Here is a 24,391-nt window from a genome sequence, read left to right as displayed (position 1 = left end):
CCGGTTGGAATCGCTGGAGGTGGCGGGAACCCAGAGCGAAGCCGCTGAGGAAACGCCATTTTTGGACAAATGAGCCTGAACAGAAACGGGCCGCTTCAACACACGAATGGCCCACTCTGCTTTCGGCGCTGTCGACAAATCCGGCTTTGGCAGTGCAACTCATGCTCAAATAGACACGCCCGGTGGGTTCATGGCCACGGGCTTTCATCTCGACCCCAACAACGCACATTGCATGATGCCAACGCTCGGCTGCCTTTGGTGTGCTTGGCTCGCCACCATCGCCTCTACAATTCGAAGCACGCACTCCTGCTGCCCACAGGACTGCCCACAGGACTGCCCACAGGACTGCCCAGCAGGCCCGGCACGGCCACACATCCATCATCGCAGATCCAGTCAGCTTTGTTAACATTGAACTTCTGGGGGGGGGGTTACGGATCGATGGCGACTGCAGGGCTTTCGACTGGGTGGTGGTGGCCGCAGGCGAGCCACTTAGAAGGGCTTGCGCAGCTTCCACTCGGGCTTGCGGTCGCTGTAGTAGCTGATGAGGCGCTTGGCCTTCTCGGCGATGACATCGGGAACAAGACCAAAGGTCTTGTAGATCTGGCTGGCGGGGGCAGAGATACCAAAGCTGTTGACACCAACCGAGGCGTGGGCGTAGCGGTCCCAGCCAAAGGTGCTCAGGGCCTCAATGCTCAGCACAGGGATGCCCTCGGGGAAGACCGAGTCCTTGTACTCCTGCGACTGGGCCTCGAAGAGCTCCCAGGAGGGGAAAGAGACGACGCGGGCCTGTTGGAGAGCAGCAGGTGAGGAACGGGCACAGGAACGGCCAAAAGCGACGAGCTGTGTGGATACAATGCGATGGCACTCACATGGACACCAGAGTTGGCGAGCTCCTTGGCGGTGTTGACGGCGAGCGAGACCTCGGAGCCAGTGGCAACCAGGATGACCTGAGGGCTGGCCACGTCCTGGAGAACGTAGGCACCCTTGAGGACGCCCTCGGCCGAGGAGGTGTCAAAGTGGGGCAGGTTCTGACGAGTGAGGACCAGAACAGTCGGGCCAGTGCGGTTCTCGAGGGCGGCAATGTAGGCGCCGTTGGTCTGGAGACACGGCCGGCAAAGGTCAGTTCGACTGGATGCTGCCGAGGGTTGCCAAGCGCCTATCGAGTCTGCGAGGTCGTAGTGCCTGGTTCGTCAACTCGAGTCACAAACGAGCTTCATACCTCGTGGCCATCGGCAGGACGGATGACCAGGGTGTTGGGCAGAGCGCGGAGCTCGGCGAGGGTTTCGATGGGCTGGTGGGTAGGGCCGTCCTCGCCAAGGCCGATCGAGTCGTGGGTCATGACGTACAGGACCTGGTGCTTGGACAGCGAGGACAGACGCACGGCACCAAGGGCGTAGCTAATCAAACACGACACAGAATACAGAGTTGACACCGCGCGGCAAGTCAGAGGCGGATATCGGATCGGCCGTGGCGTCAGTGACATCCACCACAGGATATGCATGCCCAGTGGCGACAGACGACGCTATGTCGATCTCGATGCTCACCCGATGAAGTTGAAGAAAGTAGCGCCGAACGGAATCAGACCGCCGTAGGCGTGGAGGCCGTTGCAAATAGCAGCCATTCCGTGCTCGCGAACACCGAAGCGGATGTATCGACCGGCATAGGTGCCGAGACCGGTGGCGGGCTGCACGAGATACGAGAGTGTTGGTACTTTCGTCAGCAATGTACACAGGCAGACACAGACACAGACATAGCCAAAGCAGAGCCAGTGCAGTGGGCGTGTGAGAGCAGGGTCAAGCAAGCGAGCAATGTGCACATACGGGCTGGAAGTCCTTGGCGGTCTTCCACCAGCAGTTGTTGGAGCCAGTGAGATCGGCAGAGCCGCCGATAATTTCGGGGATGCGCTCAGCGATGGCGTTGAAGACAGCCTCGGAGGTTTTGCTGGAAGCAAATTGGATCGTCAGCGTTGCGCCCAATCGAGCAGGATCGGCCACCATCGAGTGGGAGTGGCGCGATCGGACAGGACGAATCGAACTGTGAACATACCGAGTGGCCAGGGTGGCACTTGCGCTGGTGTACTTGGGGAGGGCATCCTTCCATCCAGCAGGGAGCTCGCCGGCAAGACGACGGCTCAGCTCGGCATGCTGAATGTGTGGGAAAGCACGAATGCATCGAGATACAGAGCATTGTGAGCAGGCCGAGCACAGAGGGCGGAATGGCCACGATAACAGCGACGGCGACGGCCATGGCACGCTATGCTTGAGCATGCACGCACCAGCTCGGGGTGGGTCTGGCCGTAGGTGGCAAAGGTCTCGGTCCACTGGGCGTAGAGCTGCTGGCCGCGGAGGGAGAAGTTCTTGTAGAAGCCGTAGACCTGCAAAGCAAAGCCAATCGATTGGTGAGCCGCAGAAAGGATGTGTGTTGCGCGAGGGCTCAGAAGCAGGAGGGGACTGGTTGAAAGCAACAAGATGCCGCAACAGCAGAGACACCCACCTCATCAGGAATATAGAACTTCTTGTCGGTGGGGAAGCCAAACTTGGCCTTGACATTGAGAATGTCGGCCTCACCCAGAGGGGAGCCATGGACCTTCTCCTCGCCCTGGTTCTTGGAGCCATATCCGATAGTGGTGCTGCAGGGACATTGATGAGCGGAGTTGATGCAAGTGTCAGTTCGGCGACAGTGCACTCCCACTTGTCAAGGGATGCAGTAGAGGCAGACGGTGGGCTCGCAGCTCAAAGGCGGCGGCGGAACTTGCAGATCGACGCAGGCGATCCAGATTGCAAGATGTAGCGAGGGCGATGTAGTCGCGACTCACCGGATCTTGATCAGGGAGGGCTTGTCGGCGACGGCCTGAGCGATCTCGATGGCTCTGGCGATGCCCTCGATATCGTGGTCACCATCGGTGATGACCTGGGTGTGCCAACCGTAGGCCTCGAAGCGCTTGCAAACATCCTCGGTGAAGCCCAAAGCAGTGTCGCCGTCGATGGTGATGTGGTTGTCGTCGTAGAGGCAGATCAGCTTGCCAAGCTGGAGGTGGCTGAGGACCAAGCAGCGGGCATGCGTGTTAGCCTAGGATCGTCAAGTGCTCTGGTTTGGCAAGAGCCGCAGCCCTTGGATTCATGGCCCAACCATCTCTCGCAGCGCGAGAACAGCGCCTGATTGCAGGACCAATGCCCTGAAATCCAGGAATCGACAGCGGGCATCAGAGCAGAGCTTACCCAGCGAGAGCAACAGCCTCAGCCTGGACACCCTCCTGGAGACAGCCGTCACCAAGGATGCAGTAGGTGTAGTTGTTGATCAGCTCGAAGCCGGGGCGGTTGAAGGTGGCGGCAAGATGAGCCTCAGCCATGGCAAGACCGACGGCGCTGGAAACGCCCTGGCCGAGCGGGCCGGTGGTAACCTCAATGCCGTCGACACCGTGATTGGTCTCGGGGTGACCAGGGGTCCTGTGCAGTGCGGGACGGCAAAATTAGATGCTGTGCGGTCGCTCCCAACCAGCAAGCCACAATGATGGAGTGCTGTCGTGGGCAAGCGCCGCAAGTGCTTACTTGGAGTGGAGCTGGCGGAAGCTCTTCAGATCATCGAGAGAGATGTTGTAGCCGGTGAGGTGGAGGAGAATGTACTGCAGGGCACAAGCGTGGCCGTTGGAGAGGACAAAACGGTCGCGGTTGATCTGGAATCGGGACGAACGACAGATGGCCAGGGGTCAGTCTCGCGTCGGCATCAGGATTGCGGTTGTCGGCCCATCGGGCAGTGCGCGGATCCTCAGGATGGCTACGGATGAGCGGACCGATCGGGGAGCCAGGGGCGCCCGAGCAGCTCGAGGCAGCAGTCTTCTGGACGGATCCAGTGCAGCGGGCGATCGAACGACGGACACTTACCCATTTGGGGTGGGCGGGAGAGCCGCGGATGAACCGGGAGAAGAGGATGTGGGCCATGGGGGCGCAGCCCATGGGGGCACCGGGATGGCCGGCGTTGGCCTTCTGGACGACATCCGGGGCCAGGCAGCGGATGGTGTTGATGCAAGCGGTGTCGATGTCGGCCATGGCGGAAGGAAGCGATTCGAGGCGGCTGGGGAGATGGCAGACCAAGGCAGATCGAGGCAGACCAAGGCAGATCGATGCAGATCGAGGCAGAGAGATAAGACCGCTGGATGCAGCCTGGATGCAGCCTGGATGCAGCCGGGGCAATGGTGAGAGTTCCCCTCCCCAACCACCATGACCCAAGGCCATTTCGCATCGGCATCGGCATCGGCATCGCCCTCCCCTCCAACTGCCTCGAGTACCGCGCACCATCCTCTGTTCCCAGCCATGAACAGACCCAGCCCGCACCCGAGACACGCAAACGATGGAGCCGACCCCGTTGCTCAACACCACGTCAGTCTCGGCGTGTCTTCGACCACTGTCGCCACAAGTGAGCTCGCCACATTTGCCCGAGCTGCAATGATATCAATTTTGCACGGTCCTAAGGCCAGCAAGATGGATGCTCTTCTGGGTATCGAAAAGATTGACGAGAATTTTCATGTGAGTCTTGCGCCTGCACATCGTGTCTGTATGCCTTTGTTGTGAGATCGTGGGAGCTGCCGTAGTGGTCGCGTCCCATTGTCGCTGTGAAAGCATGCGTCGGCAGCCCATTCGCATCGTGGCATGATCCTGGGTATGCCAGTTCAGGCACTGATCTGGAGACTCGCGTAGAAACACCTCTTCATCCGACATCTCCGCAAGAAGCTCGAGTCTGTTGTTTCCCCCATCCTGAATGCACAGATCGCGTCCAAATCAGGGCACGAAGGATTCATAGGTGAGCAAGATCAGGAAGGAACGACAAGACTGGCGTGACTGGCGATAGAATACCTTATCATACTTTCGCTTTACATTGCATTTTAAACGAGCTGTAACACACTAAGGAGGGAGAAATCGAGCCGAAGCCGAAGCCGTCGTGTCTGCATCGCTGCAACCCAGAGCATTAAACGATAGCCCGTTCCCATTTCCCTTCGACACCGTGCACCTGGCCAGATAAAAGCACGGGTACCTTTTGCGCCGAGCCCCAGGTCCCAATGATTGTCGAGAAGATCATGGGCTCGCCAGAGTATACAAACCTTGTTGCTACGATTGTCGAAGAGACAAAGAAATCAGTCCAGGATATTGTCGCCAACCGTGGTCATCCTCAAGCGGCGCCGGCACAAGAGCCGTCGGATGACCGCAGAAGGCAGTCTATCTCCTTCGATCTGCAGAGTAGCACCACAAACGAAAGCAGCTCAGGATCGATATCCTTTCATGACTTGCGAATGAGACTTGATAGGAGAGCCACTTGCACAGCGCCTATAAAGCATCTGGCCCGCGTTCAACCGAACGGAGGAACACGGCGAGACTCGGTGATGTGACTGCATCTACCTTAACTCGACTGCTTGTGTCCCGACTTCTTTTCCTTTGTTTCCTATCAATTTTGGGACCCAACTAGCACCTGTCGCTTGGCGCCTCGCCCGGACTCGAAGAGATTCGCGTGGCTGTGTCCAACATGAGCTCCAGAAAGCCTGTGGAAGTCCGGCTCGCGGCCATTCAGGTATGCTCGTTCCTGGCCATAGTCATTCCGATAGGCGAGGCAGCTGGCGGGGTCGCCACCAACGAGATGTCCATGAATATGACTTCGGAACGGCGACCTGATTGACGCTCGGCTTGTTGATACCCAATGGTTCTCTAGAAACTGGCCTCGTTCTCATCGGTCGATCTATTATCGGGAGAGTTGTGGAACGACTCCCGACCAGCACTGGAGGCGTCAATTGGAGATGCAGATCCGAGGTTCGTACAAACTCACAAGCAGTGGTGGTTTCGCCTGGGCGGCTGGCGGAAAATGCACGAGTCGCTCGTTCCTGATTCAAGCGACATGTTCTTGATGGACATTGTTCTAACGAATTTCGGATTTCCCTGTACCTTGCGGCGGGCTTACACCAACTCCAGGATTGCAATGCACGGCCTTCGGATATACGCCAGAGCGTTCAAAGCCGCACCACCGCCCATGACAGGAGAGGTCTTTGTCAGTCTTATCAACCATCTGACGCAACTTATTGAAAGCGGCCACACACCCAAGTTATCCAATGGGTTTGATCTCGTCGATCCAAAAAATGATTTGCTGCTCCGAAAGGTACGGTCCTGGCATCACCGCCACACGGGAGGTGCGGCGGATGTTCTGAATGTGCCGACCCACAGCGTTGCGCCTGATGCAAAACCAGCACCAACATCAGATCCGCTAATGGCATGTTATGGAAAATATCCAACTGTGTGCCTTGGACAGTTGATTACAAACAACTGCACCAGAGCAACAGCCACGAGACACCGGCATCGTCGGGATATTAACTCAACACCCTTCTCTTGGACTGTTTGTTTATCGCAGTTTCGTCTGCTCAACCAGTTCCAGCACGAGCTACCATCGTGCTGGAACCGATTTCCGGAAAGTCTGCTTACCGAGGTCATCTGCGCCACGGTCCGCCTGCTCAAAGCCGGCATCGGCGACACAGCCGCCGTGGGGTCCAATGGCGTTGCTTCGTCATCGAGCATCCCAGCAATGCCGGGCGCTGGAGCAACAAAGCTCCTGCCGGCGTCGGGATCGATACACGCCATCCACTACCTTGCTTTGATCGATCCCAAAGCTGCATGGTTCGAGAAATGGATGGCGTCTCAGTTTGGCAAGACTGCGACGAGCTCGGTGCTGATCCAGGAGAACTTTGCGAGCAGCGTGGTGGGGCGGATCTTTTTTGACTATGCTGGAACCCTCACCATCCAGCAATTTCTGCCGATCGAAATGATAAAGGCGGCCACTCAAGCGGAGGATGTTTTAGTGATGGACGTCGAGGCCAACGAAGAGAGCGACGGAAACGGCAAAACACTGTTCAGAGACGACTGGAACTACCTGGCCTTCCTTCACTCGACGGTGATGCTCGCCAAATTGGCGCAATGCTTCAGTGGACGCCAGAGCTTTCCGTTCAAATACGTCAAGAAGACACTTGCCAAGAACTCGGTGCTGGACTCGCTCTTCGGTGAGAGATAAACTGGAGACTATCCCAAGCGACGCTGCATGGGCAGCTCGGTGCTGACCGCAGATTCGTCGCTCTACTGACTTGCTCCCATGCCGTGGACATGTGCATCGATGACTTTGTCAATCTGTTGCACCGCTCGCTGTACAGAAGGCGACACATCCCCAATCGTACAAATTGGCCTTCAAGTCTTCCTTCGGACACTGGTCCGCCTTATGTGCTATTGCCCGAGCATTGATTTGTCTGTCGCCTCGGATCTGATCGAGAGCATGCACAATCAGCACCAAGCCGATCGATACCACACAGTTTCCCCTTTGAACCTGTCGAAATTCGTGTGTGGCATACTGAACAGCCTGTTTTCCTGCCGTGCGCTATGCAAAAGCCATCTCCACAAGGTTTGTGCACCAACTGACCTTTGCCTTGCTCTGCGCTGACCTCGGATGGGCTTGGTTCTAGCTGTCGCCACCACTCCTTGCTGACGCATGTCTCCGACTTGGTTTTGTCTCCGTCGTTGCCCCCCAGGAACATACATTGGAGGATTTGGTGGCGCCGATCAAATTCATTCTCGGTGAAAGTAAGAGAAAGCACCAAGATCTCTCCCCAAAGGACAGCCACGATCGGCAGCTGGTTTTGTTTCACATATCCGAGAACCTTTCAAGCATTGCCGCGACAGACCTCGGACGCCATCTTCTGCTGAGAGGAACACTATCCAGGCCGGACTATGTGTATACGGTCGCGCAGGAACATTCGCCGTCGCACACATGCCACGGATCCGCATCCGTGCGAAGCATCATCCCGACAGTGGCGGATTTTGTCCAACTTGGGCTGAAAGGCGAGATCCGATCGTTCTCGCCGATCCCCCTGCGTCTCCTCGGGGCCTATATCTTCCTTCTCCGGCAGCTGTATCGAACTTGCGAGGGGCTACTCTGGATCGAGCGCTATGGACTCCATCGAACCCTTGCCGCCGAGAACCAGGACATGTTCGTTCACGATGATAGTGCCCGAGTTGACTCCATCAACAAAAGCCACAGCCGTCGGGACTGGCTAACCATATCGCTCGACAATCTGCTCAACTTTGCGGGCTCGCCGCGCGGGGTGCTGCTGCTCCACCAATCGGGCTCGATGGACCCATGCACGAGCTACATGCTCCATCGGTAAGTGGTGAGCCAAACAAATCAATGTACTTGACGGCCGAATGGAGGCTGGGTTGGGAGCAAGCAGTCCTTGTGCCCAATGTCCTTTGGTGCTGCATTTGGTGCCGCATTTGATTGGATGCCGACTGGTGATATCTGGGGTAGCAACGCCAAGTGTCGCACATGTGCAGAGTTATGCGGCGTGACAGGCCATGAGTGTCGTACCGATTCACAATCGCTGGTCGAGAAACTTGGGTGAAGTGACCCCGATTGTGGAGCAAACCCGCCTCAGTGCCGGCACCCTGACATGGCCGCAGTGGAATCCGAGGTGAGAGCACGTTCAGCTCATACCACAGCGCCTTGTTTATTTAGCTACCAGCAAAAGATTCAAGTCAGCAAGTGCGAAAAATTCGGATACGGCGTCTTGGTCTCGCAAATCTCGGTCACGCAGTCGGGGATGCGTTCTCTGCTCAAGAACAACTTACCCGAATGGCTCTTGCGCGAGCTGTGGCTGATTCTGGAATCGGACCACCCCTTCCGTGATCCACATATCCTTTGCATGAATCTCAGAGGGGCAAGCGAGAGCGGAGGGCATGCCACGGGTCAAGAGCCAATTGATCGGATCACAGGTGCGCCCTTTGGCACACCTCCGCCAAACGCTCTTGTTGTCCTTGACTCGGCAGACTTGATCCAACACAGATCGACACGGAAAGCCACATCTGTCGCAAGATCATCAACAGCATCGTCAAGGTGTTTTCATCGTTCCCGGCCCTGTGTGCGGCGATGGTCAAAGACTCGATCCGAAAACGAGCGGACGACAAGTACTCGTGGTCGTATCTGATGAAGTATGTTGCGCTCCTCGAGGAGCCACCTTTGGATTTGATATTGCCGCAGGAAGAATCGCATCAGGTCAGTGAGCTTTTTAAGGAAGAAGGTGGAACGCTGGTTTCCAAAGAAATCAACGTATGTACGGTCTCACCGTCGCGGATGACAGCCTGGGGTCCATCAGATAGCTAAGCCACTTGCATATCGCATCAGATGGGTCTGTCGATCCTCAAAGTTGCGATTTCATCGCTAGATGCATTTCTGCTGCTGCAGTCGACGTTCCACATCCAGGAGCGCCTGCTGAGGCTCCAAAGACACAACCAAATCGATTCAGGTAGGTGCGAGATAATACCAGCGTCTCAGTGTTTGTTCACAAACAAGGATCATGCATCAACAGCGCTGTGTCGATCCAGCTTTCAGAGTTCCGGGCTGACACTTGGCCCAGGATAATGCCCCGCGCCTCTGAGCCAAGAGCTAGTTGGTATTTTCCCTGGCTTTAACCCCTGTGGCTGAGCAGGATTCATCATCGATGCAAATGCTCTGCTCCGTAACTCCATCCTGGTATCGACCTATTTGACGGGCGGCCCGTCGGAGCGAGTGCTGCCGACAACATCAACCAGCGACTTCCTGCGGAGCGAGCATTTGACCTTCTTCTCCGAGTTTCCGGTCCCTGAGTGCTACATCAAAACTCAGTACCCAGCAAAGTCGCAGCCGGGGTATGTGCATCGTGTGGCAGCTTGGAGGGGAGGAACAGAAGTGTCCCTCGCTGTGGAATCAGTGGGGGTACATTGTGGCTGCCCTGATTGTCAAAGGATTCACCCTGACTGACCTCCTTCTGTCAGATCCTCGGCACTGGAGGCGTTCAACAACATCATCGGACAGAACGTGACAGATCCCAAGGGCTGGCTCGGCGAATTGCAGGTGCGTGCCGAGGGAATACTCTAATGATTGTCGGCCGTGCATTGGTCACGCTTGTACTGGACGGGCTTGACCCCACCGAATGCAAAGACTTGAAGTTCTTGAGTGCATCGTCGGGGAGCCTGTGCCTGCGACTCATTCTCGACGGCCCTGCTGCTACTCCTATGCCGATGCAGAAAGCATTCATGTACATCATCAAGGACTGCGACGGGAGCATCCCGGCAGAGTCATTTGGCCTCTGCATGACCAAACTCCTGGACACGATCCAGTTGCTCGCGACCGAGGATGCGGAGGCCCTTGGCTGGTTCCTGATTCCCAGCCAAGGTTTTGCTGGACAAGCTGCGCAAAAGCCCATAAGATGCAGAGCCATCGCGGCCAGTCAGGTTTGTTATCTGTCCATTGCAGTTTGATGTGATGCGATCATTCGAGGATAAGCCGTGGTGCGCTGTGGTGTACCCTGTTCTGAAAGTCCCTGTTTTGCGGCTCATTGATTCCTTGGCAACGCCACCCAGCGATCGCTGCCCAGCAACATCCTGGGTGCCGAGGTGGCGATCCGCTACGCAACTCGTCTCCTCGCCCACACCAGCAAGAACACTCTCCGGAAGGAAACGTTTTTGCAGGTCCTGTCGCAAACACACGAGTATCTGTGCGATGCCTTCCACCGCCACGACGATGCAAAGGAGACGACCGGTGAAAGCGCCTCTGAGCCGACTGGGCTTGAGACCACTGCTTCGGCAATAGGATTCGATTGGTTCATGGCCACAATCACGATTGCCTTTCATTTTCAGCCGCTGTCAAGCATCTCGATCCGAGACGAAACAGATGGCCGTGCGGCAGAAGCTACCGCCTTCCTGGAAAACTATGCCCAGTTCATGCATTCGATGTACACCTGGTCGTTCCGGGCCAAGGTCGCGGATATGCACTCACGAAGCGAGGATGGCGACATTCCGCTGGTGTACTCGACCACATGCCATATGATCGAGACGATCCTGGAACTGGAGCTGCCAAGAGTGTTTTCAGCCTTTGTCCTCAGCGGCTGCACGCCATCGCAGGTAGGCTCGAGGCACTTCCGATGCGACACTGCCATAAAGAATCAAAGGGTCCGTGTTCAACTCCAAAAAATGTCGGTCAGAGAGCGGGAAGATACTCACGCGTTCGGCGTCATAGATTGCTATGCGATGGCTCCGTGAAGTCTTTTGGAACGTTCTAGACTTTCCCAAGATCCTCAAGTACATTGCTCTCTTCATGATCAACGGCATCGACTATCAGATCTACTTTGTCATCAGTCTGTTCAAGCATCTTGAGCGCGGGATCCTGGTGGCCACCCGGGAACAAGAATTGCTGGCCTACTTGAGCGAGTTTCCGCTGGCACATCCCCACGGAACGGCTCATGCTTCCGAAGTCGTCGAAGAGGCTCAAGTCAAAGCCGAGAAGATGGATGGGTGGGCTGGAGATGCAAGCGACTCCAACACCCATGAGTTCAAGCTGGCCGAGTATTTGTCGTTCATGGATCAGCTCAAGGCCAAGTACCGTGGGCTCGTCCTGACCCAGATCCGGCGGGACTGGACCGAGTGCCGAGCGGACTGAGGAGCCAAGGGGCCATCGGTCACTGCCACCTCTGGAAGCGGTTGCGACTTTATCCCAAGAGGGCAGTGCTATGACGGCAGCGAGCGTTATGCGAGTCGCGAGTGGGGCAGAGGGATTGCTTCGTGTGATTGAGGGACTTTGTGCCCCGGGCGGGTGAGCTTCGACTGTGGCGGGGTATATCGGTTAGGCGATCGGGGCGGTGGCGGTAGCGACAGTTGCATTCAAGACACGCGTATCGGGGGATGTGTCGTCCTCGCGGTGTGGTTCGCACCGAGCACTTGCGACATGGGGCTTTGAGGGTAATGTATATTCCTCCAACCACACAATGGTCACTCACATCGCCAGGCATCGAGGGAACGGTGGCCAGAGATACAGACATGCCCCCCCCCATGCCAAAGGTGGCGGAACAAGTCATCGCACGAAACGGGTGACCGAATGGAACACCCCAGAAGGACTCACTAAAAAATGAAGAAATGGACGACCAAGGGGCATCCAATAAATACATATGCATGATCAAAGTATGGGCAAGGGCATGCAAGGTCACCAACAAAAGTCGACAGGTAGAAATGTGCACGAGACAAAGCAGAGTGCAGTTGGACCTGAAGCTCGAGCCAGCAACACAGTGCATCGTGATAGACAGAAAGATAGAGATCAAGTCCAGAATAGAACCGACAAAGCGCCAAAGCAAAGATATGATGCAATGGTCAAGTCGGGGATGCGGTGGTGACTTTGTAAAGTCGCGGTCCAGCGAAAGTCATTCAAGATCATCCGGAGAGATTCAAAATGGTAGACTTAGGCCGAGGCGCCTTCGGGCTTGTCGGTGGGAACATTGGCAGTGGGAGCCTCGGCAACAGACTCGACAACCGACTCGACAATAGCAGGCTCGACAGCAGGCTCGGCAGCAGGCTCGACAATAGCAGGCTCGACAACAGGCTTGACAGCGGACTCGACAGCGGGCTCGGCAGCGGGCTTAGCTGTAACGGAGGCAGCCTCGGCAGGAACGACCTCGGCGGCGACAGCATCGGCAGAAGGTGCCTCGCTGGCTGGAGCGGAAGAGTCGGCAACAGCAGCAGAGGCAGCGAGTGGGGCCTCGGTAGCGACAGGGGCGGCATCATCGACGGTCATCTTGGACGATTCGTGGGATTCGGCAACATGCTCATATGCTTCGGCACCATGGCCGTTTTCGAGGTTGTTCTTGGAGGCCGAACGCAAGAGGCGCTCACTTCGGCGAGATGGCGCACGGCTCGGGGTCTTGGGGGCCTTGGAGCGAGGCGACTTTGTCGACTTGGGAAGAGACGAGCCGTTTGCGGTTGTCTCGTCCCCGTCGGACTTGGCCGAATGGCCTCGTCTGCGCTTGGGCGAATCAACCGACACCTCAGCAACCTCGGCGAGGACGCGCTTGCCTGCAGCGGAAGCGTCATGGCTCTCGCTTGCAGCCTCAGTCGCGGCAGATTCGGTGGACACCGCCGCGGGCTCGGCAGCAGCAGGAGCCTGGGAGTGGTCAAGAGTGGGCTGTTCGGCAGCGGCAGCCTGAGTGGCCCCACAACATGTTCCAGGGTCGAGCAAGAGGTTCATGTTGCGACGTTACATTGGTGCCCAAATGAAATTGCGCAGAGCGGATGGAAAGACGGTTGGCATGCCACAAGCGATCGGGTTGGAGATGCGCGAATCAGAGGTGAAGGGTCAGGACTCTAAGCGAACCAGACACGACCGATACGGCTGAGGGTATCTCTCGACCAGCAGCAGAGGAGCTGCAAGCAGGCGCATGCCCCTTGCAAAGATCAAGAGATCCGAGAGATCCGAGAGATCCGGGGCGATGGCGCCCCACACACGGCCATGCAGAGCACCGAGCAGGCGAGCGAAACTTACAATTGAAGCAGCGTGATCGATTTCGGCGGACATGGCGGGAACGAGAGGGTGGTCAACAAGTGCGTTGATTGGCAAGAGATTGGCAGCGTGGGAGGACGACACAGGAAGGCAGCAGAAAGGCCGGCTGGGATCGGGTCGAAAGAAGGACGGGGCGGGCAAAGGACGACGGCCAAAGAAAGCGAGGATTGGCTGGCGGCATGGGCATGCTGAGTCAGCCGGCTGGAGCCGGCTGGAGCCAGATGCGATCACGGGTGTGTGTGTGGCGGCCCTGCCACGTTCCCACGGCCCTGTGGGAACTGGGCGCTCTGCCAGCGACGGTGCGCACCGCTGCCCGTCTCTCGGGGACAGACGCTGGTCGATTCGGTGCGGCTCAAGCCTTGGGAAGACTATATTACTGGGGCGAGAAGCTATGGTAGAGCCGAGACCCACAGCAGCCCCGGAGCATTCGGCGGACTTGGGGTTTGAGAGCAAAGCGAGCAAAGCGACTGCACACACACACATACAAGAAAAAATGGGAGATCCTGAGAGGCGAAGTGAAAGAGAGGGAAAACAAAAGGAGGGCCGGTGCTGGAAAGGCGAAAAATGCAGCAATACATACAAGGACAGGCGACATCCAACTCATACGTAACATCATCTCCATCGACCCAAGGGCAGACTCCGGCAGAGGACAGGTCGCCGGCAGCTCACCCTGTTGGGATGTGGCTCCACGACTGGCGCGAAGAGGTAGACTTGGGGCAGTGGGCAACATGCGCAGGCAGATCGGAAGCGTCGCCTAACATAAATAGAGTGCCGTATCGGCGAGGGTCCATCGGACGTAGACTAGAGGAACTGGGCATCCTGGGTGCTCAAGATATTGATTCCCTCTTGACGCATGACGCTCAGGATTTCGTCAGTTCGCTCGGGCTCGACGGCCGAGATCAGATCCTCAAGGACAAAGACCTCGTAGCCGAGCTTATGGGCATCCTGGGCGGTGGCGAGGACACAGTACCTATGGGTGGAGAACGAGAAAGCGGAGGGAAAGGAAGGCGCACGTGGGGGACGAGGAGCAGGTGAGATCAGCGATCGGACAGAAAGGGAATGAATCGGACGAAAGGGAATGAATCGGACAAACACACGGCGAATCGGGCAAGGAGACAGCAAATAGGGCTGGGACCAGCCAGGAGGACGAGGCGAGTGGCTTGGCGACTTACTCAGTTGCGATGCCGCAGACAAAGACTCGGCGGACGTTGAGCTGCTTGAGCTGGACGTCGAGGTCGGTGCCATCGAATCCCGAGTAGGCATCCTTGTCGGCCGTGGTGCCCTTGAGGATGGCCAGATTCGAGCCGATGTTGTACACAGGGAAGCCATCGGGGAACTCGGCGCCCTTGGTTTCGCGGACGCAGTGCGGCGGCCACGGACCATCGCGGGCCTTGAAGGAGACGTGGTTGGTGGGATGCCAGTCGCGGGTGGCGGCGACGGGGATGCTGTGGTCGCGGGCCTGCTGGATGAACTTGTAGAGACCGGGGAGGATGTCATTACCGAGGGGAACACCGAGGGCACCGCCAGGCAGGAAGTCGTTTTGGACATCGACGACGACGAGAACGTCGGTGCTGGAGTCGAGGGACTGTCCGGAGGTCATTGTGGATGCGGATTTGGCTTTGAAGCGAGCAGCGGCGGGCTTAATTGGGGAGATGGGACCTGAGGGCGATCGGCAGCAGGAACGGCAAGAGGGGAGGGGAACTTGGATGGCGAAGAAGAACGAACGTTCGGCGGGGCAGCCCTTTTTAAGGAGGGATTTGAAACCAGGGCGAGTGGCAGCGAGAGATGGCGAGAGATGGCGAGAGATGGCGAGAAGGCGCTGAGAAGGCGGCGAGAAGGCATGGAGAATCCAGCGCGAGAAGGCAGCGAGAAGGCGGTGGAACCACTCAAGGCGCCGCCTCTCTCTGTTCCGTTTGTCCGGCGCGGCTGTGCAGCGCGATTGGTGCACAACGCGCTGTCGCGTTTGTATGTATGGACTCGTTCCTGCTCAGTGGCGCTGTTATCAGCGACGCTCTCAGTTCTGTGCGGATCGATACCCGGCGCATGAACCGATACCCGCGGCATGAATCGGTTCCCGCTGTATGAGTTGGTACCCGTTGCATGGACGGTGCTCTCCACAAACCCGCCTGCATTTCTGCCTCTTGCTGCCGTCCAGGCCGTCACCGCCAGGCATCGACGCCCCAGAAGGCACCCATCCGAGCCCATGTTTGTTGGGCTGTCACCTGCGCATTCTTGCTGCAAGTCTGCAGACCCAGAAGAGCCGGGCGCCCTTGCCGAGAGACATCCTCCGTTTCTCCCGGTGCCAGCGTCCTTGCCAAAGGGAAACCCCCTGTGAGGATCGGCCGTCGAGGCCGTGGCGCATGGTGCGGATACATCGACTGCCGCCCAGCTCGGTTGGGTCCACCACAGAGGTGCATTGTGAATGCGTTTGTGCGACATGTGCACAGAGCATTTTGGATTGTTCGTTTGTGTATGACGCTTTGGCACGGCGTCGGACGGTGCAGCCAGCCGGCAATTGTCTGCCTCAAGCAGCCAGCACACAACAGACCGGCACGGCATTCCGGCGGTCGTCAATCCACGAGCCCGCCCAGCCATCAGAGACATCATCCGTGGTCGGGTGGGATGTCGCCATCGCAGCCCACTCACCCACATGCCGTAACAAGTCCGGGGTCCTGGCGGCAACACCCGGCGTCTGCTGGCTCGGCTATGTGCGGCCAATCTTTGCCCGCTTTCCGCCCGCTTTGCTCTCGGTTGCCACGGCGTGCTTTCTCTTGACGGACTCGACCAGTTGACTGAGCTCGGCCTTTGTGCTGGATTGTCCTCGTTGCTGCTGAGCCTGGCCAAATGTATCCGACAGAGTGTCAGGCGAGCGCGAACGCCGTTCCCATCGGGCCGGGCCACGAATATGCTTCGAGGTTCACATGCACTGCCCCGCGACCCGCGCTCTCTACCCCTTGCCTCCTCGGATGCGCGTGTCCCAGCCACCGCATCGCAATCCGCGCTGATTGTTCGCACATGCCCACCTTCTCGGGCCGGAGGGTCGTCGTCTCCTTCTCGGCCGCGACAGTCGAGCGCTTCTCCAGGATCTTCTGCATCGCCGTGGTTTTCTTGAAACTACACAGGAGACGCAGAGTTTGGTCAGGCATGGATATGGGGCAGTGGGAACTGGCCGCCCGTGATTCAACGGTGCGTCCTCCGAAACGACTTTGTGCGGCATCTTGCCCGTCGCTGACGGCCGGAGTCGCTGACGGCCGGGGGGGGGGCGCTGAAACACTTACTGTGGGTTGGTGGGATCGATGGCAAAGTGATGTGAATCCATGAGCGACGAAAAGCGCGGATCGGCAACGTTGATCTCAAAGTCGTCCTGTGCCGCGCTAAGTTCGGCCGCCTTGCGGGCACTCTTTTTCGCTGCTTTGCCCTTGACCTTGGTGAGCTTCTCCTTCTTGATCACCTCGCGCTGGTCAAAGTGCCGTGTCTGCCCAGCGAGCTCGTCCATCATCAGCAGCTCCAGCTTGGCACGCTCCGCCTCCGCTTCCTTCTTTGCCTGCCGTTTCTTCTCGCGCTCTTCTTTCTTGGACAGTCCGGGCTCGGCTTTGCTTGGTCGGCTAGGATCGACGTAGTCAGCGCCAAAATCGTACTGGAAGAACGGGTCCTCGTCGTCCTCGTCGACATTGTCGAACATGGCTACACCAAATGCCCGAGAGATTTGTGTGTGTCGTTAGTGTGAGGGAAGATAGAGTGCCTCGCGCGAGTGGCTACAGCTTCGCTTTGATAATACGGATGACATCTGTCTGGTGAGAGTACCACCTCTCTGACTTTGGGAGGTGGGCGGACCCACTTGCCCAAAGTTACGACTATCCGGCGCCAGCTGGCTGCTATATCTCATTTAACTTGCTGCCCCGCGCAGAGTCCCCCATGTGGACCGCCTTCTGAACTTACGATTGCTGGCTTCATCACTGCCCGATTCTTCGTCCGCCTGACCAGCCTTCTTTGCAGCTCGACGCTCCTTCTTCTTCTCCTTCTTCTTTCGCAGATACGTCTCAAACACAGTCTCGTCCTTCTGCGCGGCCTTCTCCTTCTTCTTTTCGAGTAGCTCGGTCGCCTTCTCGCTCAGTCCGGGTGCGAAGGTAATCTCCAGCTCCTCGCCCTCTCTTTCCTGGTCGCCATCGCCTCCGTCCGTGCCCTTGAGCAGGTTCTTGTACTTTGCAGCCAGCTCCTCCGAATCAGATGCATCGGACTCTTCCGAGGCAGAGGCAACGTACGCCTTGAAGTCCATATCTTTCAGCTCGTCTTTGGTGAACTTCCTTCGGGTCACGCGCACTCGATCGTGGTCGTCTTCGTCCCAGGTAAGTTTGACCGAAGAGTGTTGGAGAGCCTGAGGCAGTGTCGTGTGAGTGACGCTGGATCGTAAACGTCACCACACAGCTCATCACGCACCCATATATCGACGGCGCTTGATCCGTCGGAGCAGTGTGATCCGCCATGACAGAACCAAAGCTGATGGTCTTTGATCCATGCAAACTTCGTCCACGTCATATGGCGTGGCGACACGGCCCATTCTGAGACTTACTTGAGTGGTAAACTCGACAGCGTCGTAGACTGCAGGCGCCTCAAAAGCAGACTCCTTCAGGTTGTCTTCGTCAAAGTCCATGCCATCCGGAATAAACCGCAGATCAAAGACGTTGGACGACTTTTCGTACTCGACTCCGTCACAGTCAGTGTATATCGACTTTGCGGTCTCGACCGAGTCGCACTCGACGACAGCATAGTAGTATCGCAGCCGATCCAGCTGGTAGGCACGCAGTTTGTCCGAGTCAAAGTCCTCGCCGGTTGTCTGGCTGATCAATTGATCGTCGTTCGATGACACAAAGATCTCCTTTGGAGGACCCTCGCGGGATTCCTGCGGCACAGTTTCCATAGCGTGGTTTAGAGAAACGATGGCATGTTTGCCCAGTGAAGTCGCTCGCACCCTCATGGGCAGTCAGACGAGCATGGCAGCGAAGGGATCAGCAGCAGCTAGCGCTGCACAACTGCTTCTTGGAGGCTAACCTTCTCCAGCCGCTCTTTGCCAAAGTCAGACACGTAGATCTTGACCGAGACGACCTGGCCGTTGGCGGGTTTAAAGCTTTCAAAGAGCTTGAACAGATCCTTGGCCTACACGACCGATTGAGTGAGATTCGGTGAGAAACACAATTTTCAGCATCAACGGGTGGCGCCCGGCATTGCTTCGCGAGCGCGGCATCTAAAAGGCGGCCTGTGGGGCCAGTCTGGCCGTTGAGTCGATTGAGCGCTCCAAAGCCACGACCGATCTCACCTTGATGTAGTCCCAGTCCATATTGACGACAGCAAATCGAGTGGTCTCTTCGCCTGTTGGAATCTGATTTGTAGTAGAAACGGGAGAAGCACACCACGACGGATTGTCAGTTCCGGATGAGAGTTGTGTCTGTCGCAGCTGATGCACCGCAACTTGTTTTTCAGCTGTAGATTGCCGGGGTCTGCAGTTACCTGTTCCTCCTCCTCTTCGTCTTCCTCCGACTCGTCCTCGTCCAGATTCTCCTCGTCGTCTTCATCAGAGGACTCGACCAAGCCCTCACCACGAGCCAAGTCGAAGCCCTCGGGATCAAACTTGTACTCCCGGGCTCCTTCGTCGTCGTCATCCTCCTCATCTTCGAGCTTCGTATCCTCGTCCCCGTCCCCGTCCTCGTCATCGTCATCGTCGTCATCGTCGTCATCGGCTTTATCCACGTCGCCTTCCTCATCCTCATCTTCATCTCATCTTCATCTTCATCTTCATCTTCATCTTCATCCTCATCCTTTTCCTCATCCTTTTCCTCATCCTCCAGCTGATAGAAGCGCTTCATGTCATCTGCGGTGCTTTGCTTGGTTTTGCGGCCATATTTGTCAACCTTGGCTACTCGGCATCGAACGAAGCGATTCGGTTGTGAGGATAGGGCGCAAATGATAGCCCAGAATGGGGGAGGGCATGATACAGATTCAACACAGTTCAAGATGTATAAGCAGCAATCATCCGGAACGCCTGGGTGGCGAGCTGGTTGCCGGATGCAGTCCAGATTCAAAAGCACATGCCCCACATATCCGATCGCCCGAAGCCGAGCGTATCACGAAAGCGCCGTGGCTCAACACAATTTCCCGATGCTATTGCTTGTTTTCAGGGATATGCCGAGGAGCCGCGGCACTGCATCGTGAACAGAATGGTTGCCCGTCTGCTGACGGCACTATCACCGGCATCATCGAGCCAGAATCAGCGCATCGGTCCTCACTCGTCATCCAGCTGCCATGATACATACGTCCTTTGGATGAGCCAAACTCGCTGCTGCCCAGCATCTTCTCGAAGCGCCGGTCAATCTTGATTTTGTTATCATCTCGCTTGGGTCGGATGAAGCGAGGGTCGTTGTGGACTCGGAAGAAACGTGGGTCCATGGTGACGGCCGAAGGGGCAGCAGATGTCTTGGCAGGCGCCTTGCCAGCCGAGCTTTTGCCCTTGGACCGGCCGTTATCGGAGGGCATGTTTGCTCAATATCGTTGGTGAAGACGAAGCGCTGGCTGAATCGCGGGCACTTGGCGTCGGCTTTGGTTGCAGGGAGCCGATGGAGGCTGGACGCAAAGGATCGCTGGTGTCGGAGACTGGACGCGCTGGCAAAAAAGAAAAATAGCCCAATGCGGCCATATTGCATTCCAATATGGCCAATTCTGGACGTGCATCGCTGCACACAGCAATCATGGACTAATTGAAGCGATGTGCAAGTCAAGTGTGTGGCAGATGGTCCGATGTTTGGAGGGAACAAATCAATTTGGATGTTGATCAATACAATCAGTTTTTTTTGCTGGAATGACTGAAATGCGCATGGCCTGTTGGACGCAGGTTATTGCAAGCCGCTCGCCCGAATGTGTTCGGAACTGGCCCGCTTCATGACTACGCCGGGTGTGCCAAGCCTTGGCCGAGCGACTCTGCCTTTTCGCATCAATATGCAGCAAACGCCATTGGTTTCCAGTGCATCGTTCGTCGCCCGAGGCAGCCGTGCATTGGAGCATCATCAGAGGCAATCGCGTATTGGAGCATCACCAGAGACGATCATATCGCTGCGTGCGGCTTCTCCATAGATCCACCGAGTATGATATCCAAGACCGCGCCGCCGGTGCTGCCTTGGATTGGTCCCTGCACACAAAACCCTGCGGCCGAGGGAGTCGGCCAATCTCGGAGTACACTATGAAAAAATTTCATTGTTAATAAAATGAGCGAGAACGAAAAAACGCGCTCTCGGAGCCACCTCGGTCGGCGAGAAGAGCAGTCTCTGGCGAGAGACCCCCGAGGGAAGGCGAGAAGCCTCTCGCCGTCACACACACACACTTTGCACACACACACTTTGCACACACACACTTTGCACAAGGGAGTCAAACACCTCCCATCGACCATCCCAAGAGGGATGGCAACCCCGAAGTGGACTGCCCAGAATATGGGCGACCCGGCATCCACTGTCGAAATACTCAAGGAACAGTGCGAGATACTTACAGTCTATCCAGAAAGAAACGGGACAGTCACTTTCTGGCTTCAGATATCTGAACCCCGCTGACTGACTGTAGGCCCAGCGGGCAGGCCATGGCATTGCACTCCTGTCTTCGTTGGCAATCTCTTTGTTTTCGTTGATTTCGGGAGCATGGTCTTGAATACACCCGGCCGATCTCCTGTGGCGATGATCGACTGGCATACCGAGATCATATTCCTCGAGGCATTGATGTCTCGATCCCACAGTGTATGGCAGCTTGCACAGCTCCGGACAAAGTGTGGTTTCTCGATATCAAGATGCTCGGGTGACTCAAGTCGCTTGAATTCCCGGCAATGTGAGCACACCTGGGACGTGTTGAACTCGTTCACCGAGCACACACGGATCTTGGAGACGGGTCGGTCTGGTGGTCGTCTCTGGTGGTGGTGGAACTGCTCGAAATACTTGGCAAACCTGAGTCTCCTGGGACTGGAAGCATATCCCTTCCCCTGTTTCCAGGATGCATTCCCAAAGGCAATCACAATATCGGTCTCCCTTGGTGCCTGGTCGATGACTTGCTTGCACATCTCGTGGACAGTGCGCTGTCGCTTGCCGTAGAGATCGAGTCGCTTGAATCGCCGTCGCCGGGTCAGGCTGAAGTACAGTTGTTTCTCCAGCATGTCTCCATCGAACACATGGCGAATGTATTGCAGGAAGGAAGCCAACCCAGGGATCTTGGGACTTGGTGTGGTGCTCATCCATTGCTGCAGACCAAGGATCTTGTGGGTGCTCTGGATCCACTTGGTCGCTTGGGTGGTGCCACATCGATGCTGGTACTCCTTGTTGGAGAACGACACGATCTTCTCGTTGGCACGCTGTGCCTTGGTCACCTTGACACCGTCTTGCTCCTGGATGGATGGTTGACCGGGTGCTCGAATGACAGCGGTGAAGATCGATCCCACTCCAGGGTCGATCCCGATCCATGTGGATCGAGAGTCGTCAATGGGACCGACTCTGGTCTGGATCTTCTGCTCGGGAGTGAGTGCGCTCGCCTTGTCGTCCTTGTCTGTGGATTCTGGTTTGGCATCAGGGTCCTTCTTCTCCAGGATCTTGTACTTGAGCGTGGTGATCGAGCACCCGACCCCATCGGTGGTGATCTCGCAACCAAAGAGCTGCTTCCCCTTCTCCCTGGCACCAAAGAGTCTCGGATCCAGCTTGAAGTTGGTCTGCCAGAAGGTCTCTTGCTTTGTGGTGTCATTGACCTTGGTCTTCAGGTCGTCCCACTTGAGACCAGTGCCAGTCTGGTATCCAAGGATTTCCCACAGTGCTTTGGTGTCGAGCTTGACATACTTGGCTCGGGCATCGCAGAGTGGGACCAAGGTGCACTGTGCTCGAGGGATGTTGAGTCTCTTCTTGGTCTGGGCAAGCCGGTCGGTCAATCGCTTGATCCGCTTCGTGTTCACAGCGATCTGCTTGCACACCTCCTCGTGCTGGGTCTGGAGTGCGTTGTATTGATCCGACTGCCTACGTTCGATGGCGCGACACATTTCCTCGTTCAGCCGTCCGCGCTCTCCTTTCAGATCATCGGTATCCCTCACGAGCCTGGGGATGATCATCTTCTGAAAGACCACCATGAAGAGGGCCTCCTTCAGGTGGGTCAGGCGAGAGACCTCACTGACCAGAATTGGTACGACTTTGTACAGGTCCTGGTGGCTTTCGTACCGAAGCTCATACAACTGGTCGGCATGGTGGGCGAAGGATTTCTTCAGATCACCGAGGAGTGTCTTGGAGAGGGGGTTCTCCATCAGCTTCATGCACTCATCGACGTGTGTGTGCCGTTTCACATCCCTTGGGAGCAATCAGGGCCAGGTTGCAGAATCGACGGAGGAGAGACCAATACCGATCGAGAACGTGTGTCTCGCAGTTGACTGCATAGGTCTTGACAGCCAAACCAAGGACCTGTGAGCCAGTGCCCTTTGGGAGGGACACTGGAGGCAGGATACACGATCCACTCCATGTACTTCGATACAGCTCATAGGTCTCGAGGATGTGCCTGTCATCTTCTGGGGTGTTTGTCCTGACACCCACTGTTCCTGTCTGCACCATATTGAAGCATTTTCGAACAAACGCGGGTTCACTCGACGACACAGTGGGGAGGGTGATGCCCTCGTCCAAGCACCGCCTGAGATGCAGCTCCAGGAGACGAGATGCTTCGTACTGCACTTGAGTCATGGCTCGGACAGTCTCCTCGATCTTGTCGTGCAAGGCATCGTTCTTGATGATGGCATCGAGGGTGCACTTGACGGTGGAGTAGTCGGCCTTGACTTGCTCGTTTGGGCCACAGCCAGGCAAGGTAGAGCTCCAGAGTGGGTTCTTCTTGGTACACAATGAACTGCTGCTTTTGGCATGACCCACTTCCCCGCACGTGGCACATACAGGGACCTTGGGTGCTTGGCTGACCATTTCAGCGACCGAGGCAGGGCTGCTGTCGATTCTGGCTGTGCATTTCTTGGTGAAGGGTCTAACATGGTTGGTCAGGCCACAGGAGGGACATGATTTGATGACGGGCTTCTTGGCCACAGGAGAGTCATTGGGTGATCCTGGGTCGGGGTCGGGGGGTGTCTTTCTCTTGGGAGCCATCTGGCGAGAAAATAGCGACCATGGCTGGTTCTGCCCTTGGGGAAGAAAAATTATCCTCAAATCCAGCGCATTTTGGGCTGGCAGAGATACTGCGCAGTGGCGTCCTCGATTCAGATCCAGAAACGCATCGCTCGCTCAATCAGTCGTGGGAAAACATCTTGTCAAGGTGAGTCTTGCCTGATAGTCAAACGATCATGTCATCTCGCTGACACACAGCCACGCTTGACTAGGTTTCCAACCAGAGAGATTCAGATGGTGGTGGTTCTTGTCCGCAATCGGAGTGGAGCTTCCAACAATGATACAATTGGTCACTCCTCCACACCAATTGCCCACCACCACCGTCAATCGGCTCAAGGTGATACCAAATGCCGTCAACCGACCATGGCCGGATTCCAACTTTTGCTGTGCCACATACAACGCGACTTTCAGGTGACCGAGATGAGCAGCCGCGAGGGGCCGGAAAAAATTGATAGTGATATGGTGCCCGGGATCTTTGGTTTGTCCAAGAGTGCCTCGGGGCCAATGGACCCAGCTCCGTGAGTTTCATGCCATTTCCCCAAATAAAACGATGGATCTATTCAACATCGGCAATAACATCACTCCTCGTTGAGCAATTGGAGGTACCATGGTTATTTCCGGAGATACTGCGACCCAAACCTGGGTCATATATAGTGGCAGCCCTCCAATTAGATAAACCGAGATTGCTAGCATTTCCTTTTATGGCAATTTATCCACCCCGGCAAATGCGGTCGGCTGTCGTTTTTCTTCGGTCCTTTCCTGCTCCTGGCGCCTCACACCCTGGCCCAGATCTCAACAAATCCGCTGTTGCACCCTCACGATGGGTCTGCGAAAGAACAGAGCGAGAACACAGA

General features: G+C 56.6%; 7 protein-coding genes across 7 annotated transcripts; 2 read left to right on the top strand and 5 right to left on the bottom strand.

Annotated features, from left to right (window-relative positions):
• Window positions 1-428: 428 nt before the first annotated feature.
• Window positions 429-4,121, bottom strand: BJ171DRAFT_504158 (Transketolase, thiamine diphosphate binding domain-containing protein). The gene is given in 13 exon segments (XM_053110939.1): window positions 429-786; window positions 870-1,097; window positions 1,220-1,397; window positions 1,545-1,684; window positions 1,821-1,941; window positions 2,047-2,144; window positions 2,276-2,374; window positions 2,494-2,629; window positions 2,816-3,037; window positions 3,219-3,446; window positions 3,549-3,673; window positions 3,882-4,081; window positions 4,099-4,121. The coding sequence occupies 12 exon segments, from the start codon at window positions 4,044-4,046 to the stop codon at window positions 490-492; spliced, it is 2,037 nt and encodes a 678-aa protein (XP_052967027.1). The 5' UTR covers window positions 4,047-4,081; window positions 4,099-4,121; the 3' UTR covers window positions 429-489.
• A 357-nt stretch (window positions 4,122-4,478) lies between these two features.
• On the top strand, window positions 4,479-11,775 carry BJ171DRAFT_598951 (broad-minded protein-domain-containing protein; the record flags this gene model as incomplete). Its single annotated transcript, XM_053114881.1, has 17 exons — window positions 4,479-4,523; window positions 4,695-4,797; window positions 5,013-5,143; window positions 5,458-5,559; window positions 5,698-5,795; window positions 5,955-6,138; window positions 6,388-7,030; window positions 7,178-7,422; window positions 7,550-8,181; window positions 8,533-8,667; window positions 8,844-9,123; window positions 9,199-9,319; window positions 9,503-9,701; window positions 9,828-9,906; window positions 10,080-10,286; window positions 10,416-10,955; window positions 11,071-11,775. The coding sequence occupies 17 exons, from the start codon at window positions 4,479-4,481 to the stop codon at window positions 11,488-11,490; spliced, it is 4,164 nt and encodes a 1,387-aa protein (XP_052967026.1). The 3' UTR covers window positions 11,491-11,775.
• A 425-nt stretch (window positions 11,776-12,200) lies between these two features.
• BJ171DRAFT_92131 (uncharacterized protein) lies at window positions 12,201-13,490 on the bottom strand. The gene is made up of 2 exons (XM_053115999.1): window positions 13,360-13,490; window positions 12,201-13,020 (listed from the first exon to the last, which is right to left on the bottom strand). Exons 1-2 carry the CDS (start codon window positions 13,390-13,392, stop codon window positions 12,283-12,285), a joined length of 771 nt encoding a protein of 256 aa, XP_052967025.1. The 5' UTR covers window positions 13,393-13,490; the 3' UTR covers window positions 12,201-12,282.
• Window positions 13,491-13,720: 230 nt separating this feature from the next.
• On the bottom strand, window positions 13,721-15,080 carry BJ171DRAFT_504151 (pyrazinamidase/nicotinamidase). Its single transcript, XM_053110938.1, has 2 exons — window positions 14,550-15,080; window positions 13,721-14,347 (listed from the first exon to the last, which is right to left on the bottom strand). The coding sequence occupies exons 1-2, from the start codon at window positions 14,975-14,977 to the stop codon at window positions 14,179-14,181; spliced, it is 597 nt and encodes a 198-aa protein (XP_052967024.1). The 5' UTR covers window positions 14,978-15,080; the 3' UTR covers window positions 13,721-14,178.
• Window positions 15,081-15,793: 713 nt separating this feature from the next.
• BJ171DRAFT_459097 (uncharacterized protein) lies at window positions 15,794-19,983 on the bottom strand. The gene is given in 11 exon segments (XM_053108400.1): window positions 15,794-16,213; window positions 16,401-16,491; window positions 16,656-17,061; window positions 17,317-17,752; window positions 17,948-18,277; window positions 18,427-18,531; window positions 18,692-18,754; window positions 18,883-18,990; window positions 19,010-19,016; window positions 19,123-19,288; window positions 19,686-19,983. 11 exon segments carry the CDS (start codon window positions 19,903-19,905, stop codon window positions 16,082-16,084), a joined length of 2,064 nt encoding a protein of 687 aa, XP_052967023.1. The 5' UTR covers window positions 19,906-19,983; the 3' UTR covers window positions 15,794-16,081.
• Window positions 19,984-21,881: 1,898 nt separating this feature from the next.
• BJ171DRAFT_504141 (uncharacterized protein) lies at window positions 21,882-22,720 on the top strand (the record flags this gene model as incomplete). The annotated part of the gene is made up of 1 exon (XM_053110937.1): window positions 21,882-22,720. The coding sequence occupies one exon, from the start codon at window positions 21,882-21,884 to the stop codon at window positions 22,392-22,394; it is 513 nt and encodes a 170-aa protein (XP_052967022.1). The 3' UTR covers window positions 22,395-22,720.
• Window positions 22,619-23,342, bottom strand: BJ171DRAFT_504139 (uncharacterized protein; the record flags this gene model as incomplete). Its single annotated transcript, XM_053110936.1, has 2 exons — window positions 22,619-22,899; window positions 22,968-23,342. The coding sequence occupies 2 exons, from the start codon at window positions 23,340-23,342 to the stop codon at window positions 22,720-22,722; spliced, it is 555 nt and encodes a 184-aa protein (XP_052967021.1). The 3' UTR covers window positions 22,619-22,719.
• Between the last annotated feature and the right edge of the window lie 1,049 nt (window positions 23,343-24,391).

This window comes from Polychytrium aggregatum, assembly GCF_025602895.1.
Source record: "Polychytrium aggregatum strain JEL109 chromosome Unknown BJ171scaffold_17, whole genome shotgun sequence".
In the NCBI taxonomy this organism is placed as follows: Eukaryota; Fungi; Chytridiomycota; class Chytridiomycetes; order Polychytriales; genus Polychytrium; species Polychytrium aggregatum.
This window is presented reverse-complemented; position numbering and strand designations above follow the sequence as displayed.

Excerpts from the sequence above, each read along its gene's own strand:
- BJ171DRAFT_504158 (XM_053110939.1), bottom strand. The coding sequence starts at position 4,046 with ATGGCCGACATCGACACCGCTTGCATCAACACCATCCGCTGCCTGGCC. Across the intron at positions 3,674-3,881 it reads CTCCCGCCCACCCCAAATGG|ATCAACCGCGACCGTTTTGT; the intron begins GTAAGTGTCCGT and ends TCCCGATTCCAG. Across the intron at positions 1,942-2,046 it reads AGTGCCACCCTGGCCACTCG|CAAAACCTCCGAGGCTGTCT; the intron begins GTATGTTCACAG and ends ATTTGCTTCCAG.
- BJ171DRAFT_92131 (XM_053115999.1), bottom strand. The coding sequence starts at position 13,392 with ATGTCCGCCGAAATCGATCACGCTGCTTCAATT. Across the intron at positions 13,021-13,359 it reads TCGATCACGCTGCTTCAATT|GCTGCCGCTGCCGAACAGCC; the intron begins GTAAGTTTCGCT and ends GGGGCCACTCAG.
- BJ171DRAFT_504151 (XM_053110938.1), bottom strand. The coding sequence starts at position 14,977 with ATGACCTCCGGACAGTCCCTCGACTCCAGCACCGACGTTCTCGTCGTC. Across the intron at positions 14,348-14,549 it reads GTCTGCGGCATCGCAACTGA|GTACTGTGTCCTCGCCACCG; the intron begins GTAAGTCGCCAA and ends CTCCACCCATAG.
- BJ171DRAFT_459097 (XM_053108400.1), bottom strand. The coding sequence starts at position 19,905 with ATGCCCTCCGATAACGGCCGGTCCAAGGGCAAAAGCTCGGCTGGCAAG. Across the intron at positions 17,753-17,947 it reads CTGTCGAGTTTACCACTCAA|GCTCTCCAACACTCTTCGGT; the intron begins GTAAGTCTCAGA and ends ACACTGCCTCAG. Across the intron at positions 16,214-16,400 it reads CGACCCTCCGGCCCGAGAAG|GCTCAGCAGCAACGAGGACA; the intron begins GTGGGCATGTGC and ends ACATTTGGCCAG.